Source organism: Electrophorus electricus, chromosome 9, assembly GCF_013358815.1.
Source record: "Electrophorus electricus isolate fEleEle1 chromosome 9, fEleEle1.pri, whole genome shotgun sequence".
Lineage (NCBI taxonomy): Eukaryota > Metazoa > Chordata > Actinopteri > Gymnotiformes > Gymnotidae > Electrophorus > Electrophorus electricus.
Window position 1 is genome coordinate 1,217,501 of NC_049543.1, and position 22,806 is coordinate 1,240,306.

Sequence of the window (22,806 nt, forward strand, 5' to 3'; positions counted from 1 at the left end):
AGATACGGCTATAATTATCATAGTTTAAACTGGTGGGCTATTCATGTCGACAACCTTTTTTTCTGTGGGAATCAGGAAGAGTACTTGTGTCATTTCTGGAATATATGATAATCCTCCATAATCTGTGGTAAAAAGTAATCTCAGATAAATTATACTGTTATATTGGCACAGCTGCACAACACAGAGGAGAGTCATACCAGTCCAACACACAAAATTCCACATCCTCCTAAAAGTTATTCAGAAACAGAAATGATGGTATAAAATGACAGCACACAGCAAGAATCAGCTACAGGCACAATTCCCAAAGTCTGACATTCCCAAATTCATCTGACATTCCCAAAGTCATCTGACATTCCCAAAGTCTGACATTCCAAGAAGCAGTTCACCAGCTAATTAATTACCTGGGATTTTAATTAGAAACAAAGACTCTACCACTAACAACAGCTGACACATGCTGATGGACAAGTCTTTCAAGTTCACGCACAATAACCAGACAGGCAGACGTTTTTGAGAGGCCACACAGATGGCTTCTCACCACTAAGCTTTAATGAGCGAATGCCACAGCCTTCGTGCTCTGCCTGGCTACCTCACATTACATCTCACTATGGCATCGTACCTTGTTTTCTTGTGAGGGCTCGTGGTACAAAGGGCCACATTGGCTTCGCCAGGCTCTACCTTTGGTGTCTCTGTAAAAACAAACAAATAAATAAATATGGTAGTGAGTCAGTTTTTATAAGTGTACAAACAATTTGCACTGAGCTAATTTGTACTGGTTTGCTATTATACTGGTTTGCTAGTATCCTTTTTAGCGTGTCCCTGGTTTTCTAAAAACCTCAGGGGTCATGTCCCTGGGTTTCTAATGACCTCAGGGGTCATGTCCCTTAGTTTCTAATGACCTCACGGGTCATGTCCCTGGGTTTCTAAGAAGCTGCTTTGTGACAGTGTCTGCTGTAAAAACACAAACACATAGAAATCAAAACTAAAACAGATTGAAATGAACAGAATTCAAGAAGAAGACTAAGAGACTGTAGAGGTGTGGACCTACTTTGATGGTGACATCCAGACATCCTGCTTTTGTTGACACTTCCAGTGGGCTTTTTCTTAATCGTCATCCTTACAGCTTTCATTGTGAAGCACAACTTCATTCCTTCTATGGTACAAGATCACAAACCCAATGGACCAAGAACACAGACCCAATGAACCAAGATCAAAGACCCAATGAACCAAGAACACAGACACAATGAACCAAGATCACAAACCCAATGAACCAAGAACACAGACACAATGAACCAAGATCAAAGACCCAATGAACCGAGGTCACAGACCCAATGAACCAAGGTCACAGACCCAATGAACCGAGGTCACAGACCCAATGAACCGAGGTCATAGACCCAATGAACCGAGGTCACAGACCCAATGGACCGAGATCACAGACCCAATGAACCAAGGTCACAGACCCAATGAACCAAGATCACAGACCCAATGAACCGAGGTCACAGACCCAATGAACCAAGGTCACAGACCCAATGAACCAAGATCACAGACCCAATGGACCAAGATCACAGACCCAATGAACCAAGGTCACAGACCCAATGAACCAAGATCACAGACCCAATGGACCAAGATCACAGACCCAATGAACCGAGGTCACAGACCCAATGAACCGAGGTCACAGACCCAATGAACCAAGATCACAGACCCAATGGACCAAGATCACAGACCCAATGAACCGAGGTCACAGACCCAATGAACCAAGGTCACAGACCCAATGAACTGAGGTCATAGACCCAATGAACCGAGGTCACAGACCCAATGAACCGAGGTCACAGACCCAATGACCCAGGATATTTATCTTGCATATATATATTTTTCTCTATGCACCCCTGTTTTCTTTTCCTCAGTTTGGACAGAGCACTCTCCACCATTTCACTGCGAGTTATACTGTGTATGACTATGTATGTGACGAATAAACCAAACTTGAAACTTGATCACAGACCCAATGAACCAAAATCATAGACCCAATGAACCGAGGTCATAGACCCAATGAACTGAGGTCACAGACCCAATGAACCGAAGTCATAGACCCAATGAACCGAGGTCACAGACCCAATGAACCAAGATCACAGACCCAATGAACCGAGGTCATAGACCCAGTGACCCAGGATCATAGACCCAATGAATTGAGGTCATAAACCCAATGACCCAGGTTCATAGACCAAATGAACTGAGATCATAGACCAAATGCTGTAAATGTAAATTTAAATGTAATTACAAATGTAAATCTAAATGTAAATGTAGTATGGACTATGCAAAATCTTCTACTCTGATAACACACTCCAAAACCCAACACTGTCCAGCACACACCTCAGCGCTTGCTCTGCCGTGACCGGACTTTATCCCCATTTTATTTTCTCTGAAAAATCCCCCAGTTGCTGATGTCAGAGCGGGTAGAAGAATGGCAGACTGAAGGGAGTGGCAGATTCTGCTTGAAAAGCGTGGCCTCTTTCACCCAGAGGCCTCTCCCCTGGATGCCTTTCTCTCCTCCCCTCCTCCCCTGTCCCCTCCTCCCCCGTCCCCTCCCTGGTTTCATCCTCCCCTCCATGTCCTGTTTCCATTCCTCACTTCCCTGTTGACTCATGATGTCATTTGCAGTAAATCTGCTCATGTTTGGGTGAAGCACGACAGTGTGTGTGTCAGTGCAGCACAGCACAGCACACACTCCAGGAAACAGCTACAAAAACAACACCTACTTCAAACAGCTACAAATACAACACCCTACAAAAAACAGCTACAACAACAACACCTTACCACACAGCTACACCTTACAAAAAACAGTTACAAAAACACCTTACTACAAACAGCTACAAAAACACCTTACTAAAACAGCTATAAAAACTACACCTTACTACAAACAACTACAAGAACAACATCTCACTACAAACAACTACAAAAACAACCCCTTACTATAAACAATTATGAAAACAACACCTTACTACAAACAACTACAAAAACAACCCCTTACTATAAACAACCACAAAAACACCTTACTACAAACAACTACAAAAACAACCCCTTACTATAAACAACTACAAAAACACCTTACTAAAACAGCTATAAAAACTACACCTTACTACAAACAACTACAAGAACAACACCTACTACAAACAACTACAAAAACATCTCACTACAAACAACTACAAAAACAACCCCTTACTATAAACAACCACAAAAACAACACCTTACTACAAACAACTACAAAAACAACCCCTTACTATAAACAACTACAAAAACAGCACCCATTACAAACAACTACAAAAACAACACCTACAGCTCTCCTCCAATCTTAGAGACGGTACCAGTACAAATCATAAAAATAAATCCTTGATATTTACTTTGTTGTAATATTTTAATTGAGAATTCCTAAAGACAGTGTAATTAGGACTAAGCTAAGCCTCATTGCTCACAGACATTATCGTCACAGCGTGGTTATGAAACTCCCTCATTTTGATGCACTTCACATCTGTTTCTAGGAGGTGACAATCCCAGTCATCCCAGAAGCATTAGCTCAGTTCTGAGAATAATAACTCCTGCAATGGAATACCTGCCAGCACTGAGAATCCCAGCATTCCTACCAACCCTAAAACGTGCGCGCTGCGTCCGACTGTCAGGGCCAGAGCTGGACTCAGGGAGGATAGACACCCCCACAGTCTTTAAGAACCTTTCAGAGGCTTCGGCTGCACCTAATGGCACTTTGCTTAGCCTGTCTTCTGTGATTGACACCGCAAGACAGCCACCACATACGCGGTGAGTCCTACACTGGGAAGACGTACAGCCATGCCACGGCTGGTGGCTGTTATCAGGCTCTGCACTGTTTAAGATTGCACCTCTGGCTTCACCATGAGCCGTCTGGGAGGGAAAGAGAGGGCTATTAGCCTGGGAGGGCTATTAAGTTGCATCTCCTGCACAGAGAGTCTTAAACATTTACCAATGCACGAGTCCCCGTTCTCCCAAGTCACTTTTAATAACAACATGAGACAGCTATGTCCAGGAGAATCTGCTTACTTCAGCACACGCATTAAACATTGATCAATGCAAAGTGCCTGAGACAACATCTCCCACTCGACACCTCCTGTCCCGTGATGCATTAGGTACCACAGATGTCCGCTATGCACAGCGCGTGTGTTTAAGGGATGGCTTGTGATTGTGTGGTAGGAGAGTAATTGCGTTACGAATGACACCTGCTGTTTCAGGGGCATCTGTCAGAGGTGCCGAGGGGAGAGGAGGAGGGAGGAAATACTAGTGAATTATCAGGCGTGATGAGAGACATTATTCACCACAAGGCCTAACACTGCAGCGCCCCTGGAGAGGAGAGATTCAGAAAACAAAGGGATGAACAAGAAGAACTATTTGACAGGCTCTGTCCTTGCTGTGTGTGTGTGTGTGTATTAGAGAGAGAGAGAGACTCGATTGTGCCACTGTCGACACTGGTATCATTGGTAATCTGCTCTGTATCAAAGATCAGCGTCCATTAAGACTAACGGAAGTATTTGGCCAAAGAGCAGCAGGCCAGTGATGGAGACGGATCTGTTTGACCTACGGAGAGATAACAGGTGAACACAATGTCTGCCATGACACTCAGTACTGTAGTGAGAGAAAAAGATAGGATAGCCAAGTGACGAACAAGAGATAAGACGTGAGGATTTATTCCACCTGGCCAGATAGCCTTCAATAGTAAGCCTATAACTATAACTATATCTATAGAAATATATCTACATCTAAGGTCTAAGAACCTGTTTACAGTTTAATCAAAAGAAAAAGGAGTTCTTTTGTTAAATGTATAAATACAGAACAATGTTGCGAGGATGTAATATGCAACATTGGGGAAAACTGAATGTTTTGTTTTGTTTAACAGGGCGATCAGGTAAGCGTACCGTTACTGTAACTATGAACAAACGTTTTCTATGGAGTGTGTACCTTTATGTAATGGAGCCGTTATGGGACTCAAGACAAATTTAAAAGAAATCCGAAAATAAAAATTATGTTGTCAACAAGAGGGCAACTGAAATAGGCTTTAACATTTGCTAGCACAGTAACATACATGGTACTTTCTGAATGTTAATGTAACAAGTAACTGATTTTTCATCAATTACATTTATGTGACGGTTTCATCCAAAGCAACTTACAATTATGACTGAGCACAACTTAGTTGAGGGCTAAGCAGTAACCTTGCAGTGGAGGGACTTGAACTGGCAACCTTCTGCTTACCGGTCCAGTACCTTCACCACTGAGACACCACTGCACTGTAACCAAAGAGACACCACTGTGCTGTAACCACAGAAACACCACTGCACTGTAAGCACTGAGACACCACTGTACTGTAACCAAAGAGACACCACTGCGCTGTAATCACAGAGATACCACTGCTCTGTAAGCACTGAGACACCACTGTACTGTAACCAAAGAGACACCACTGCGCTGTAATCACAGAGATACCACTGCTCTGTAAGCACTGAGACACCACTGTACTGTAACCACAGAGATACCACTGCTCTGTAAGCACTGAGACACCACTGTACTGTAACCACAGAGACACCACTGTGCTGTAACCACAGAAACACCACTGCACTGTAAGCACTGAGACACCACTGTACTGTAACCAAAGAGACACCACTGTGCTGTAACCACAGAGACACCACTGCGCTCTAACCACAGAGATACCACTGTACTGTAACCAAAGAGACACCACTGCGCTGTAATCACAGAGATACCACTGCTCTCTAAGCACTGAGACACCACTGTACTGTAACCAAAGAGACACCACTGTGCTGTAACCACAGAGACACCACTGCGCTGTAACCACAGAGATACCACTGTACTGTAACCAAAGAGACACCACTGCGCTGTAACCACAGAGGCACCACTGCGCTGTAACCACAGAGATACCACTGTACTGTAACCAAAGAGACACCACTGCGCTGTAATCACAGAGATACCACTGCTCTGTAAGCACTGAGACACCACTGTACTGTAACCACAGAGATACCACTGCTCTGTAAGCACTGAGACACCACTGTACTGTAACCACAGAGACACCACTGTGCTGTAACCACAGAAACACCACTGCACTGTAAGCACTGAGACACCACTGTACTGTAACCAAAGAGACACCACTGTGCTGTAACCACAGAGACACCACTGCGCTGTAACCACAGAGATACCACTGTACTGTAACCAAAGAGACACCACTGCGCTGTAATCACAGAGATACCACTGCTCTGTAAGCACTGAGACACCACTGTACTGTAACCAAAGAGACACCACTGTGCTGTAACCACAGAGACACCACTGCGCTGTAACCACAGAGATACCACTGTACTGTAACCAAAGAGACACCACTGTGCTGTAATCACAGAGATACCACTGCTCTGTAAGCACTGAGACACCACTGTGCTGTAACCACAGAGATACCACTGTACTGTAACCAAAGAGACACCACTGTGCTGTAACCACAGAGACACCACTGCGCTGTAACCACAGAGATACCACTGCTCGTCCTGACGCTGTTTAATGGACGTGTGAGGAACCCTCTACCTGTCCTGGAGACCCTTCACATGGCTACACATGGCAGCCGAGCTGCTTCCGTCTTCGAGTTGGGTTACACGCGCTGCGCGCGGGGCTGCTCCGCACTCGCGATAACCAGAATGGTCACGAGGCATCTGGGATGTAAAATGTCTCGACGTGAAGGCACTGCTGTTGCCTGGGTAGCACACACGGTTTCTAAGATAAACTGGTTTCTTAAATGAAAGAGCATTTCCTGCTCTTACTGAGGAAATCTTAATTCTATGTATACGTGGGAAACACTGAGTGCTCAGTTAAAAAACAAACTAACTAACTAAGCTGCAACCTTTACTACTACACTGAGACGGTTTCAATAGTAACCAAACTTTAGTAAACCAACTAGATGAGAAATAACTATTTGACCTGTCCAGAAGTCAAAGGTCAAAGGCCTTGGTGTCCTATAACTCACCTGCAGCACAGATGTGTGTAATATGAGCATGTGTTAAGCATGTGAGATGTGTGTTTATATGAGCATGTGTAATTGTTTAGGTACAACAATGTATAAATTTGTCGACGTAGGGTTAGGAATATATTAAAACACTTCATTGTTTTTAAAATACTATTAAACTATCTATGAGAATATTGGAACTGCAAGAATCTTTCAACTATTATTCCAAACGATTTATAAATAAATATATTTATTAAGAAGATTGTTTACAGAACAATTTTACTACATTAACATATCTTAGTACTACTAAAGGACCGACATCTTGATAACCATTTACTCTCATTGTGTCTCTAATTCTCTAAAACAGAATGAAAGTCCTGAAGGAGCTGTTCTCAGGCTAAACTATTTAATGTGTTTGTTTAATTGTTTGTTTGTTTGTTTAGTAGCATTGGTGTATGTTGCAGGCATGTGTACAGTATCTTTGTGTCGGTGGTGTTTAGCTCTGCAGTGCCTCAGATCCTCATGCAACTGTCATTTATTTTAATATTCACTTGGCTTTGACTGATCTGGCATTGTTACATGGGCCATTTTTAGCTAAAATGCGAAGCAGCACAGGTCATCTTAAATCCGCTAACGTGCCCCTTTTATATTTATATCTGGGACCACTAAGCAATTAATTGTGCATCTCTATTGAGTGTACAGGTGAAAACAAGGCCATGTATGGGCAGACATCCTGTATCAGTTCCAGCGCTGCAGTCCTGAGCTATAGACTAAAAATATGCAACAGCAATCTATGGCAGTCCTATCTAGACACCACCCAGCAACTATACCTGTCACTATCAGCCAATCAGAACATTCACTATTTAAAAAAAAATCCCTCAAAGTAAAGAAACAACTGCTTAGTCATAGTTATATTAATGTCTGTGTCTGAGACAAACACAATCTCAGAGTTATTACCCGGTGTTCTCTCGGCAGCACGCTAATGGTCACCCGTACGTGACAAAGGTCAGCCTTGGCCGTCGGACCCTTAAGCAGAGCTCGCACACGATGTCATGCCTCATCCACCAGCTATTTGCCATTTTCCCTTCAGGTCTATAAATATCTGTAATTAGCATCTAGCCTGGAGCGTCCGGATCAGCAGCATGGTGCTGCTTCCCTCTGCTCTTCTCTGTCACCTCCCGCTTACATTCTCATTCCATGGCATCAGTCTTTCAGGAGTAGAAGTGCTAGGAGACTCGACTATATAAAGGGGGGCATACGGATGTCTTCCGTCGGAATTCCGCCCTCCTCACCACACTGCAGGCCTTTGAGAAGCGGCCCTTTCCTCCTGAACACTTCACTTCTCCCCGGACGTTCTCTTCCGGTTTTCCCTGAGCCATGGCGGATGACAGTGAGCCCCCGAGTGGGCCTGAATCCTGCCACGGAGCCGTGCAGCAGCGCCCCGGATACGGCTGGCGGCCCAGTCTACTCTACAGTCAGCACTTCGGTCTCCCTCCCGTCCTGGACTCCAGGGACCTGCTGTGGCTGGAGAGCGTGGTCAGGAAGCTGGGGGACTCCTCCTGGCCCGGCTATGCCAGGGCCTCCGCGCTGGCACCCCCCGCCGACCAGCCAGGCTCAAAGGTTCACAGGGAGATGGGCGGAGGCCTGTCGGAGGTGTATGACCAACACGGCAAGTGGAAAGTCAGCCTGGACGTGAATCATTTTGCACCCTCGGAAATTGCAGTGAAGATGGAGGGTGGTTTCCTGGAAATCACAGGTGAGTATGAGAGTGGGCTTCCTGTTTTCACACTGTATGCAGAACTGCTGTGTGGCTGTGTGTTTACAAAGTGGTTCTGAAATATCAGAGTAGATATATTGATGTCTATATTTATAGATACTTTGTCCTTTATTTCAATAAATCCAATGTGACTGTATTTGTCTTATAGGAAAACATGATGAAAGACAAGATGCACATGGCTACATTTCTAGATGTTTCATAAGGAAATACAAGTGAGTTATAAATGTGATTCAGTACCCATGAACTCCTTATAACTGTGAATACAGAATGCCATGTTAATTTGACGTTTACACCAGGCTTCCTGTTGGAGTGGATGCAGAAACTATACAGTCCTTCCTGTCTGGAGATGGAATTCTCAGTGTGGAAGCCTCATTCCCTGACATTCCGAAGCCCGCTGATGTCGTAATTCCAGTCCAGGTCCATTATTTTAACAAGTTTCATTTTGATGTTTCGTGAGGAGTTAACAGTTGTTTGCACCACTTATGTGGTTTTATAACAAGAGAACATCCAGACAAAGCACATAAAGAGTGGAGCTGTTTGCTGTGCTCTGAAAAATCAAATGTTGCAGTTTTGCACTGAATAGTTTGTTCACAATTTAAACACGCCAGTTAACTGACTACAAAGGCTGAAAATATGATATTCTTTAACAGTCAAAGATTTCAGAAATAATTAGAGATGTACAATTCTACAGTCCATGGTAAAAGTCAGATGTCTAAATTTGCATAGCAGTTTATAAATTAATGGCTTTCTTTTTCCAATTACCAGTCTCATAATTGTTCCAATACCCAAGAAAGTGATTAAACAGAACTGTTTCACCCTTGGAGGGCTTAGTGGCCTTTTCTCACAGCTCTCAAAAATTAATCATTTTTGTGTGTAGCACCTGTGGCATTTATTGGGTCTCAACATGACATTTCCATCTCCTGTCCCTGTCAGAAAAAACAAAAACAAAAAAAACAACCCACCATCAACAACAACTTTCCCCATTTTTTGCCATAGGTGAAGACAGAGGCACCGGTCCCCCAGGGCGAACCACAAGATGACCTTGCAGGAGAAGGGTGTGCCCTGGGGCAAGGGCTCCCAGCAGGAGGGAAAGAGGCAGCCCGAGAGAAGCCCGGGGGCGAGTCTGCGTCCGGGCAGAGCGAAGCCGACGATGAGGTTCATCGTGCAGTTGACCTGCCTGCTGTTGCCCCGGATCAAAGCAGCACAGAGGCAGGAGAGGCGCCTGCCCTGGGCCTTGCTGAGGGCCCACAGGAAGGCGATGGGGAGCAGAGAGGGGCGAAGCAGGTGGAGGCAGGGGTGGAGGGAAAGCAAGAAGGTGCAGAAGAAGGACTTGAGAACGCAGAGGCAGCTGACATGGGTGCCGTGGAGGGTCTAAAGGAACCTGATGCTCCTCCTACTCTGGAGAAAACTGGAACTCCTCTCACTTCAGAACAGAGTGAAGCTCTTCAAACTCCAGAGCAACCTGAGGCTTCTCCTATTCCAGAAGAAACTGGAGTTCCTCAAACTCCAGAGCAAACTGAGGGTCCTTCCACTCCAGACACCATAACATTTGATCAGGAGGAGCATGCCGAGTTGGAGCAGGTTAGAGAGCTCCAGGAACCTGCAGAGGAAAGAGAAATGCAGCATGTCGAGGAAGAGCACGAGCACCTCACCACTCAGGAGGTCATGGAAGAGGTTCCTCCACTAGTGGATGTCCAGGAGGAGCTGCTGGCAAAGAAACTGGAGACAACCAAATAGATGAAGATCTTTCCAGAGAGAGAGAGAGAGAGAGAGAATTTCTGCTGATCCTTGACTCAAGCAATCCTTTCACCAGTGTGTTGACCATGAGTGTTGTCCAAGACAGTTTGCTGTAACATGCAGTTTTGTCGCATTAATAAAGCAGCAGTATGTGAACACAAGCAGAGTCTGTGACGTGTCTTTATTCCTCTAAACACAGCAAATCGATGGTATTTAGCTATAAATGTATAACCTTGAGCGGTTAGGAGGTGGACGTGTACGCTGAGGAGAGCGAGATTTATTATGAGCAAATCCAGAGTCGTAATTGTTAGAACAGTCCAGGGTCAATTATCCAACATGTAGAGTCCAGGAATTCATGATTATCAAAACAAAACACCATGACAGAAAGGAAGCTGGCTAAAAGAAAGAGGCTAGAATAGACTAGACTACAATAAACAAAGACTAGAATAAACACAAGACTAGAAAAAACACAAGACTAGAATAAACAAAGACTAGAATAAACACAAGACTAGAATAAACACAAGACTAGAATAAACAAAGACTAGAATAAACAAAGACTAGAATAAACACAAGACTAGGACACCCAGACAACTAGGATTTACACACAAGGGTTAATATTCACACACGGAGGCCTGGATTAACAATAACCAGCCATAAGACTAACTAATAAGCCATAAAACATAACTAACACTGGGATTAAATACATGGGCTAATCAACACTACACAAGACACAGGTACAACTCATGGGGGGTGGGGTGGGAGGGGCAAATGGCAGGGGGCAAAACTAATGAACGGAACCACAATAAGGAATTAAAGCAAAACAAAGGCATGAGACAGGGTAACCATGGAGACAGGGGTAATTTCATTATACATCACTACACTATTTTCACCTTTAACCTCTCAACTTTCACCTTCCCATATGCTTGTATTCATACATATGATCTGCCTTATGGTAGCCAGTTACAGGTTACTAAACAACCTGGGCCGGGTTTCCCAAACGTCGTAACACAAAGGTTATTGTTCAACGTTAGAATGAGTAGCACACTGAACATTCTCTTGGATTTAAGTTAATGTGAACGCTACGATGTGTTGGGAAACCTGAAACCCGGTGATCATCCACAAATAAAAACAGCCATTGTGAAAATTAATTTGAAGTTGCGCAGATCTGCACAGTGCTGAACAAACAGAAGATCTGTAATACAGTTCTAATCAGCACTGTCTTTGAGGAAGACTTGTATGTATACGCGACCACTCACTACAGTACTGTCTAATATGACAACTACTAATCACCTAACTCATAACTCAACCCCTGTGGATTAATCTTCCTTCAGAGCTTTAGTTCTAACTCAAACCTCCTCAAAACTAATGAACGGAACCACAACAAGTAATTAAAGCTAAACAAAGGACAGGGTAACCATGGAGACAGGGATGCTACAATGGTGGCCAAACATGACAAAATAAATAATAATGAAACTTAACATGAAGAACACCAGGAACAGGCTCGGAAGTACTGGGTTAGATTTAATTGAGCTATAGAGGGTTAGACTGAATTCAGCTGTAGAGAGTAAGACTAATCTCAGGTGTTGAGAGTAAGACTAATTTCAGCTGTAGAGAGTAAGACTAATTTCAGGTGTTGAGAGTCAGACTAATTTCAGGTGTTGAGAGTAAGACTAATTTCAGGTGTTGAGAGTCAGACTAATTTCAGGTGTTGAGAGTAAGACTAATTTCAGGTGTTGAGAGTCAGACTAATTTTAGGCGTTGAGAGTAAAACTAATTTCACCTATAAAGAGTCAGACTGAGTGAGACAGCTACAGTGTTGTGCTGCAGGGCTTAGTGTTCTGCCAGCTTTAAGAGACCTGAATTAAATCACCAAGCCCTTCAGGAAGTAGAACAGATAGATAGAAACTGGTGCATTACACTTCCACTGAATAATAGTAGGTGTAGACAGGAAAATGGTTTCATTATACATCACTACAATTTACACTCAAATTTACCCCTCGAAATTCCAATGATATTTCATAATCAGGTTTATCTGACTATACCCACCATCTCCAAATGAGTGGTAAGACCCTATAGGTCAACTTTACACAGCAGGCAGTGAAGAGCCCTCTTGCCTGATAGGCTGATAGTCTCAGTCCCATAACAACAGATTTGCCTGCAAGGCACTTTGATTAAGCCGGCATGGGAGCACTCGCGAGGAGAGTCGGTCAGCTAAACCGAGAAAGAAGACCTTTCTCTGGTATTTTCCCACCATCATCGTGTCGAGAGGATTGTACACAAGCCAATGCGCTATGAATAATCTCCGCGCTAATCCGCCACCCAATTACTGCCGCTGTGCGGAGATGGCGCCGTTGGACCCGCTCACTCTAAGACACAGAACTTGTGGTAAAATGTGAAAAACGCAAATGAAAAACCCTTTCAATTCTGTATGAATAAAAAGTTCAGTGATAGCAGACCCACCGCCTGGTAATCATCTACATCGCTGTGGTTTTGTTTGAAATGTCACCTCAGTTTCTTTAGCATTGCATCTGCAAGCCACTTTCACTCACAACAGAGACGAACTGTGTCACAAGCGCGTGTGCGCCGAAACACGCAAAAGCATGCGCTTGTCACGATAAAACAGGCTGTTTCACGAGCTCTGTTCGGCACTCTAACATCTTTGAACATGTCGTTTTAATTGCAAACAAATTAAAAAAAAAAACCCAATAACTTAAACAAATGGGTTCTTTATTGGAGTTTCTTTTGCAGATCACAAGAGGTTACAGCAATGTTCTTGTAACGAGCCTGCTGATAACAGGAAGTAAGTGTGAGTGATGATGGAATAGTTTTATTACAGAAAACAAGGTCGATTAGGGGCACACAGATATATCAGAAGCAGGCAAAAGGAAAAGTCATAAAACAGTCCAGAAAAAGATTAACGACAAAAGGTGAAAAACAAAAACACTCAAAAAGAATGGCTCAGAAACTCTGTTAGGGCACAGCAGATGTAACGAGGCCAAAGGCAAGAGAGCTTCATGAAGGGTTCAGGAACTTTCCTCCAGGTGTAAGAGGAGTGGCGCGTACACGGGTAAGGAAGAACGCCGAAAACCACTCGAGGGCGTCACAGAGGGTCCTTATAGGGCTTGTGTATTGAAGTGATTGGAGAATCATTTCTGATCGCTGTTTTTGTACCTCAAGCTCCATGTCGATGTAGCAGCATGGACAACACAGGGAAGCCAGCAATAAAGGGAACAGGTGAGTAGGCAGTACCAGGGCGGAGCCAGGGCTGGTGTGAGCCAATCAAGAGGGGAGGAGTGGAACCAGTGCCATTTCTCAAACATGTAAAAAAAAAAGAAAGAAGTAAAGCTCTTTGGATCTTTTGGGACCGAGTCTACCTGCAGGCCCTCTATAACCTACAGAAGTTACTAATTCTGACTGCATAAAAGGTAATATATCCATGAGTAATAGAATAATACTGTAATAAAAAGTCACTCCAGAACTAAAAAAAATTAATGAATTTAAATATGTAAATACAAAAAAACAAACAAAAAAAAAAGACAAAGGAAACAATTTTAGTAAGACTTTTATTTTGTATAATTTTAGTATGTATTACAGTTTGTATATTTACAGTGATTTGAAGCATGACAGGAATAAAAGCATGAAATAAAATGGTAAAGTATACTGATTCCACTGGAAGATTGTCCTGCACAAGTCCGCGCAGATAAAGAAATGCTAAAAACAGTAAATACATTTAGTTACACTGCATCTCTACAAGAAAAAAAACTTTTAAAAAAGAAACAAACTAGTGTAATCTTTAAACAAAGAACCCTAACACTTAGAGCCGCGTGCAGACACCAGCCTTTATACCACAGACAACCGCGTCTGATGTACCTGGAAAGCTAAAGATAGCCAAAACGTCTGCACATCTCATCTTTGTCCAAAGTTTTCCTCAGTGGTGAATACACCATGTCTTGGAATTACATTAGTAATGGTGATCCTGCAATACATACTCGCACTTAGATGTGGTTTATCTTAATCTGTGTCCAGACACAAGCGCTGTAATCCTACAAATCCATAAACACACTCCAAACCACAGAGCCAATCCGCACCACTTCCCTACCATTTTCACCTTTAACCTCTCAACTTTCACCTTCCCATATGCTTGTATTCATACATATGATCTGCCTTATGGCAGCCAGTTATGGGTTACTAAACAACTTGGGCTGGGTGTTAGAATGAGTAGCACACTGAACACTCTCTTGGATTTAAGATGATGTGAACGCTACAACATGTTGGGAAACCTGAAACCCGGTGTTCATCCACAAATAAAAACAGCCACTGTGAAAATTAATTTGAAGTTGTGCAGATCTGCACAGTGCCGAACAAACAGTAGATCTGTAATACAGTTCTAATCAGCACTGTCTTTGAGGAAGACTTGTATGTATACGCGACCACTCGCTACAATACTGTCTAATATGACAACTACTAATCACCTAACTCATAACTCAACCCCTGTGGATTAATCTTCCTTCAGAGCTTTAGTTCTAACTCAAACATGCTACACCTCATTCATCTAATCCCTGTTTTCATAAGACCTTGATTAACCGATGGGCATTTGCCAGAAGCCAAACTCGGCGGGAAGATTTCCAAGTGAACAGTGGAAGACCGATGTGACCATAACACTTAAACAGCAAAATATTTCACGTTCGGAGTTGCAGCAGGAATTTGCTCGGAGCACGCGTCATTCCGAGGTAGCCGGTGCTATCCAGGCTCGGCGTGCCGTAGACTAGGCCATGCTGAGCTCCTGCGGCTTGCCTGGCATCTCTTCTCCGAGGTCGGCCGGAGACTCGTTGCTGTACAGGTAGTACGGAGGTGTCTGGCGAGACTCTATGATCAGCACTCCCTCCGGAGACAGAGAGGCAAACACAGAAAGAGGATCCACATCCGATGGGATCCTGCAGGACAGAAGCGCAAATACCATAACTCGGGACGTTTTAGCATCGCTCTGTTAAAAATTATGTACTTTATAATTTAAAAGGTCATTCTCCAGGCAGCCTTAAAAGTTTCTGTTAATTGAACATCAAGTAGTAAATTAAGTAAACAATAATTCATATTATACTTTGTAATATTTTAATAATTTTAATGTTTTATTAATTAACTAAATTTTAAGATGGCCCAGACACTTTTTAAAAAATTAAAACAACAAATAATTTTTTTGTACACTGTACTGCAAAATCCACGGTATTGGTGCTCACCTTAGCTCAAAACCCTTTCCTGGTTGGGACAAACTACATAAGCTAATAAACTCCGTAACCTCCACAGGCTAATTCTATTATGACCAACACTAGACTAGATCACGAGCACTTTCTTAATGCCCCCTGAGGGTTTCATGTCATGTCAGACGATTATGAGAATAACTGAAAATGAGTGCCGTGTTGCGTTATCAAAATGACTGAAAACGAGAGTGGCACATATGAACTACCATAACCTTTCTGCAGAAAAAGGGTGGAACATCAGAATGGTGATAGCAGCTGGTCTCCTATTGCAACACTGCAACATGGGAATATGAGAGGTGGAGAACATTCTAGAAGCACCAGAGACATTACGGGAAGGCAATATTGTTTAGACACCCCTGGCCCAAAACCATAGATACAATGCAAAATATGTTCAGGCAAAATATGAACTAGGTGGACACAGGGTTTGGTCTCTGTGCTTACATCATTACCACACATTCATAGATTTATACAGATCCCAGATCTGTTGATTGTCCACATGCCCTTCCTAATGCAAAGCTACACTGCAAATCACCATAATTCAGAACCTCTGCCTTGCATGGGAGAGAGAGAGAGAGACAGTCACGGTCAGAGACGGGGAGAGAGACTGAGCGTCATCGAGCACAATGACCAAATAAGGTATCAGCAGAGATTCTGCCGGAGTTGCCAAGTGTCCAGACTCTAATATAAGTCCTTGTGTTAGCTCAGAAGCACCTCCCATCATTCAATTAACGTCACACTGCTACAATCCATGTGTCTTCCAGGCTGCGGTTACAAGCCCAGCCCAGGACTCCCCGGGACCTGAACTGCACGTGGCAAACCACTGACTTTGGTTTAGGTGTGACTCTGGATCATGTGTAATTCTGAATTATGTGTGGATTCTGAATCATGTGTGATTCTGAATCATGCATGACATTGGATCATGTATGATTTGTGAGCAGGTGAAATTTTTTATACTTATAATAAATAGAACAGATATTTGTCACCTACATTACGCCCATGCATAATAATCAGAGGTGCGTGTGCGTGTGAGACTGTCTGTCCCTCTCGGTCTCCTCCAGCTTGGAACAGCACGGCAACGTCAGACAGCTTGTGGCTGTAACCACTGCCCCAGAATCCCGTGCTGCTCTGTTTACCTCGGACAACGAGGGCTTCTTATTATCCTATCTCCCAAATCGATTCTCTTAGAGAGAGAGAGAGAGAGAGAGAGAGAGGGAGGAAGAGAGAGAGATGGAGAGGGAGAGGGAGAGAGAGAGAGAGAGAGAGAGGGAGAGGAAGAGAGAGAGACGGAGAGGGAGAGGGAGAGAGAGAGAGAGAGAGAATGGCCAGGAATGATAGACACAAAAAGAGAAGAGAGACAAAGACAAAGAAAAGTAGAAATAGACAGATAGATAGATAGATAGATAGATAGATAGATAGATAGATAGATAGATAGATAGATAGATAGATAGATAGATAGATAGATAGATAGATAGATAGATAGATAGACAGAGGAGATTAACTAATAATCACATCTTACAGCACATCAGGGACAGAGGGACTCAGTCCTTCATCTGCACAAACACTGCTGACCCAGAGCCCCAGGGGCCGACAACGCTAACGTCAGGTCCAGACACACAGAGACACCTCCGAAGAGAGAAACTGCTAATCGGGACACAACTACATAACTCCAACTAGTCATCACAACTGGCCTGGATAGCCACCTCATGTCCAGGTGCTTCATTGCATCTAAAATCTTAATTTATGTTTTCCAGTAACTACTGTGAGTTACTGAGTAACAACACTGACAGTAATGCGAAGGGAGTGTCGGTACAGACGTGAAGAGTGAAAATGTAATGGGTTGTCTGTGTGTGTAGAACTAAAACCTGAGCCATAACCGTAACACACGGTGTCATAAAGCATGGCAGAAAACATCTCAGCAGAAACAGCCCAGGCTGACAGCAGCCACGACAGCCTCATAATGGAGCTATAAACACTCTGGATTTGACTTCGCGAGCATGGCCTTGGAGCTCCCCCACACTGCACAGCTTTAGTTTCCGTGCTTCCACCACACCTGACTCAGTCCCTGTGGGACTTAGTGACCAAGGGAAGTTGAATCTGCCTTTTTCTCTCTTGTCAGGTTAAACTCACTTTTCTGGGCACACAATGTACATATATAAAATGAACTCTGCTCCAAAGTGCCTTAAATGATTCATTAATTTCACCAGACATTCTTGCCTTCTGGTGTATAATGGGTGGTCCTAAATGCTGATTAAAGCTTATGTAAGTTTTATCCGATGTAGGCTACACTGACACGCTATGCTAAGTGGCTTCGCAGTTTTGCAGGCTCCACAGTCATTTGTATCCAAGTCTATGGTTTCCTTTTCATCCTGAGAGAAAACAAAAACCCTCCATTCTGTCCACACCTATGAACACGGCTGATCTGGGGCCAGGCATTCAGAACTCTTACCATCGGTGTGTGTGATTGGCCCATCTTACACCTATATATTCAGCTATGAGCCTCTGACAGCAAGCTGTCAATCAAGCAGGCTGATCCTATTATGACCACACTCACTCTGATCTCAGATAGAACCGATGTTTTTCATTTTTTAAATTTGGTAAATATGATAAAGAACTCCTAGGTGGAGGGAAATATCCATAGTGACATATATATTTATCAGTGCGTGTGCGGGTTTACAGGGAATTGAACCCATGACCTTGGTGTACTAGATGCACCAACCATAGACTCTGGAATGTAGTCCCAGATTAGTCTTAATATCTGGGAGAGGCGCACAGTAGCTAAGTGATGAATGAAATCAGCTTTATCAGAGGCAGAAAAATACAAAACAGAGAAACGAGATTTTAAAACATTCTGACTGTTGTATAAACGTCTAGTTGTTGAAGACACTTACTGAATCTTCTTTGTGAAGTTTTTAGTCACGATTCCCCCCTCATCCTGCTTTTCTTCATGTTTCCCTGGAAACACAACGACACGGCAGTAATTAACGCAAAGATCAGGGCGAGATGTTACGCAATCGCGCGGACACATGACGTTCAGCTGGGTGTGAAGGCTGCTGGGTGTGTTTATACTTGTAATTCGGTTCCCCTTCGTCCGGATCGAACATGAAAACAATACATTGTTACATTTTAGTCCTGGTTTGCTACCCGTTCACTTACAAATGTGTATCCATTCAAAATAAGGAAAAAATACATATGACGTATACTTTGCAAGCCAGTCGGCAGAGCTGGCCTTAATGCAATTAACGGGATTGTTCATATCCGGTAGACATTTTACCAACAGCAAGAGATGGTAAATGAACGCAGGGTGAAAACAGCAGCAGAAACGGGGTATGTTACCGGGAGGCTTTTACTTCTTCGTTACGGTATCTTGATCATTTTTACGATGCTCTCCGTTCTCTCGCGTGAGTTGAACGCCGCATCTTGTGAGATCATAATCATAATAATCCGATACATAATACCATAATAATAATCCGGTACATGCCTCTGATCCGTATTGTGTTCATACTTCAAACGAGTCGCACCAGAATTCTTTTAGAAACGGACCGAGACCCACATGCTCAGCCGGTCTCAGTCCGAGACCGAGTTCATTTTAATCGAACCAGAGCTACCAAGTCTAAACACACCCTTAAACCGTCTGATATGATTTGTCGTTTTACACAAGGAAAGATATTTATGTAGTCTCAAGAGAATGAAATAGGCCTTTTTTCCAAGGCACTGAAGGTTCTGAAGATCATGAATTTTAGCAGTGCAACTCTATAAAGAGGATTCTTGTGAGAAATGGTACCGTTACGGTCAAGCAAAGGGTCTAGCGAAGAGGCTGCAGTTCTCACTAACAGACAAAGACAAACAGCCACTACTAGAAAATCACCAGTATGTGTGTGTACACTGCTGTATATAATACATGTTTGAATTGTCCGTGGCTGTACCTCTAATAGTGGCTGAACACTGGGCTGTTTCTCCCCCCAATCCCCCCCCCCTCCCTCCACCGCAGCAGCTGTTAGACTAAATCGCATTTGGGCCACTCCAATCTCAGCCAGGCATGGATACACACACACACACCAACCATCCCAAACATGCATCTTCGGTACAAACTGCACCTCTCTAACTGAGCCATGTGACAGTCACTCATAGCAATGACACAGGCTACAAATATAAATCCTATTTATATGTACATGAATAATTTTTCTATTAACGCTACAATATGTAGCATATTAGTAATATTTAGGTTGTAAACTTCACTTTAGTATGAACCGACACCTGCACACTGACTCACAGTCAGCACACAGCCTGTGGGAGGGTGGTGACTCCCTCCTCTGTGCAGGGCTGTGCACCGGATCTGCCGCCCTGCCTAGAGACCCAGCCTGGACGACTCCGCCAGCCACATCAAAGGGAAGCAGCTGTTCCAAGCTGTGCATGATGGGATTTTGCTTGTTTCTGCCTGCTGGGATTTTCTTTCTTTTTTTTTTTTTTACGTGGCTTGCTCCTGCTTTTTCCAGTGATTCCTCAACCCCTGTAAATTTGTAGATTTTTCATCGAATGCCATAAGAAAGTCTGTAGCTAAAGTGAATGACTGTTTATCATCCGTATCTGTCTATGCATCCCTCCCTCCCTCTGTCTTATTCTATGTTTTATTCTCTTTCCCTGTCTAATTCTCTTTATTTTGTTCTCTTTTTATTCACTCTCTCATTCTCTGTCTTTGTGCCTCATTCCCTTTTCTCTCTCCCTGGGAGTCACTTTGCCTTGTCCACACGACCATTATCCAGATCATATTTAGAAGCAGGCCATGCGACGTCAGGTCCCTGACCCTCAGCCTTCCCCAGCAGCAGATCCCAGTGAGCTACCTAACTGACATACCAACAGCGTGCTTATAAAAAGCCCAGAGCTGTGGGCGTTCCTGGTGTCTGTTGATGGGCCTCTCTCCATATACGCGTCTTGCCTCTGGGACTCACCAGTACAGGCCAGAGGAGGGAAATATGCAACCAAGGACAAGGGTTAGAGGTGACACTTGTGCAAGGGAAGACCTTCAGGAAGGAGGGGGATCACCCACTTCATGCCCATTTGACTGGACGCTTCCTCCGCTAAATAGCCGGACATGCTGTGTGTGTTGACACTATATAAATGAAAGACGTTCAGGTTCCACTGCTCTAATTCTGTCGCAACGCTCTCAGTACGGAGGTTCTTGCATGATCTCAGCAGGTGTTTTGAGTGTGAGTGCAGTCGTTATGTGCGTGTCATGGCAGAGGCCCCCCACACACACAATGCTATGGATGTGTGTGCCCGTAGAGCCCCTTATAAGTCTACATAAGTCTAAACCTGGATAAAATAAACAGGTGTTGTGTTGTTCAGTGTTATCAATGCTCTTTTTAAACCACACTAGAATCAGTAGTAAGGTGTAAGGTTAAATTACTTAACAGTTGGTCGCCTGATAAAGGTGTTTGCCTGCACTGTTAGTCTACAATAATATTTGAATATATAAAGAAGCTTTTGTTGATTAGTGATAAAACTTATGAGTAGCACTATTTATTTTTTAATGTTCTGTGTGTGTTCTTACCTGAAACCTCTACAAAACCGTCTTTAGTTTTGACATTAAGCTCCTCGGGTTTGTAGCTGTGCACATTCACGCAAACTTTCCAAGGCTCGGGACTGCTCGGGGGCGCGCTGCGTGAGGACTCGCCGTGTCTCGGGCTGTACCCCTGCGACGCGCCCATGGACGTCCGAGGAAAACCAGACCGCAAACTGCCCGTCCACGGCGTGCTCAGTCTCGTGCTTAGTCGAGGTCGTGCCCACCCGGGCCAGTCCATAGAGAGCTCATCAGGGAAAGCCGCTATTCCAAAGTCATCGTCCATAAAACGCTCCCTGAACGGATCTCTCGGGACCCGCTGACGGCTCCCCATCGTATAAAAATCACTTTCTGCCATGATGAAAATCTACGAAAGTTTTAAAAACTGATGAATAACAGCAAAAACTTCCAAATAACGACCAGATTCAAAAGTCGCACGAATGGTAATTAAAAAAGGAAAGATCTACAAGATAACGTCTATAAAACGTGTTTTGATTTCCGAGTTTGCATCAGCTGCTCTTTCATAGGTCACGGCACATGTACTGCTGTGTTCTCAAAGTTCACTGCGTTAGAGGCGACCTGTACCGTTTTATACGTCTGTCCGTTCGCCACCTACCGCCACAGCCTTGCACCGTCCAGAAAGTACGCGTCGCGACAGCTGCGTGTAGACCCTCCCCGATCCAAGTTTAGCCCTGGGCCGTAACGGGCTCCTCCGGGCAAACATGACTTCCGTCTTTCCCTCCACCAATGACTGATTTACTTTTTAATAGAACATAACGCACCCGTGAAAGGCCGGTGCGGCTATCTGCAAGAAAGGTGATGTCATCACGCACACAAACGAGCACGTATAGCCTTCAATACGCATACACATGACATGATCTCATGATCCTCCACACTCTTCAACCACCCGTTAGCTGGTCCTTAAGAAAATAGAACATGAGAACACTAAATACCAATTTAATGACATCAAACATATGAAAGGTTATGTTATCGTTATTTATTACTATCTTATTAATTACAGACAAAGACAACAAAGGAAAACTACTCATTTGTGGAGCAATGAAACGTCGATGTTCTAGCAGACACAAGTACTTTGCGTACACTACAGGAAAAAGTACAGAAGATCCGGCCTGATGTCATGTGTTCTCTGGGTTCCTTGAAAAGACGGACTATTGTGAAACATCCTTCGCAGCATAAGCTGTAATTTGGTAGTTTTGGAGAGCAAGTTTGAGTACTTTCACACCAGAAATGAACACACCTTCTGACCCGCTTTATATTGCTTCTTTGTGGTGTTCTACTGAAGGGTTAAACTTAGTCGCCACTTCCCAACTTCTGCTTATCTCAAAGATGGAGCTCCTAATCTCACAGGGTTGCTTCGCTGATCGGTCTGAGAGTTAGTTTATACACTCTGCAGTGCAGAATACTGAGACTGTATAACCGGAAAGGTCTGCTGGAATATGACAGAATATCCTTA

At 43.7% G+C, this 22,806-nt stretch overlaps 2 protein-coding genes across 2 annotated transcripts; one reads left to right on the plus strand and one right to left on the minus strand.

Annotated features, from left to right (window-relative positions):
• The first annotated feature begins 8,383 nt into the window (after positions 1-8,383).
• On the plus strand, positions 8,384-10,520 carry si:dkey-1k23.3 (heat shock protein 67B1). The gene is made up of 4 exons (XM_035529962.1): positions 8,384-8,762; positions 8,932-8,995; positions 9,080-9,200; positions 9,780-10,520. The coding sequence occupies exons 1-4, from the start codon at positions 8,384-8,386 to the stop codon at positions 10,518-10,520; spliced, it is 1,305 nt and encodes a 434-aa protein (XP_035385855.1).
• A 2,710-nt stretch (positions 10,521-13,230) lies between these two features.
• Positions 13,231-21,985, minus strand: hspb8 (heat shock protein b8). Its single transcript, XM_027029165.2, has 3 exons — positions 21,324-21,985; positions 18,664-18,727; positions 13,231-15,454 (listed from the first exon to the last, which is right to left on the minus strand). Exons 1-3 carry the CDS (start codon positions 21,688-21,690, stop codon positions 15,286-15,288), a joined length of 600 nt encoding a protein of 199 aa, XP_026884966.1. The 5' UTR covers positions 21,691-21,985; the 3' UTR covers positions 13,231-15,285.
• Between the last annotated feature and the right edge of the window lie 821 nt (positions 21,986-22,806).

Excerpts from the sequence above, each read along its gene's own strand:
- si:dkey-1k23.3 (XM_035529962.1), top strand. The coding sequence starts at position 8,384 with ATGGCGGATGACAGTGAGCCCCCGAGTGGGCCTGAATCCTGCCACGGA. Across the intron at positions 8,763-8,931 it reads TGGTTTCCTGGAAATCACAG|GAAAACATGATGAAAGACAA; the intron begins GTGAGTATGAGA and ends TTTGTCTTATAG. Across the intron at positions 9,201-9,779 it reads ATGTCGTAATTCCAGTCCAG|GTGAAGACAGAGGCACCGGT; the intron begins GTCCATTATTTT and ends TTTTTGCCATAG.
- hspb8 (XM_027029165.2), bottom strand. The coding sequence starts at position 21,690 with ATGGCAGAAAGTGATTTTTATACGATGGGGAGCCGTCAGCGGGTCCCG. Across the intron at positions 18,728-21,323 it reads CGGTTTTGTAGAGGTTTCAG|GGAAACATGAAGAAAAGCAG; the intron begins GTAAGAACACAC and ends TTGTGTTTCCAG. Across the intron at positions 15,455-18,663 it reads AACTTCACAAAGAAGATTCA|GATCCCATCGGATGTGGATC; the intron begins GTAAGTGTCTTC and ends TCTGTCCTGCAG.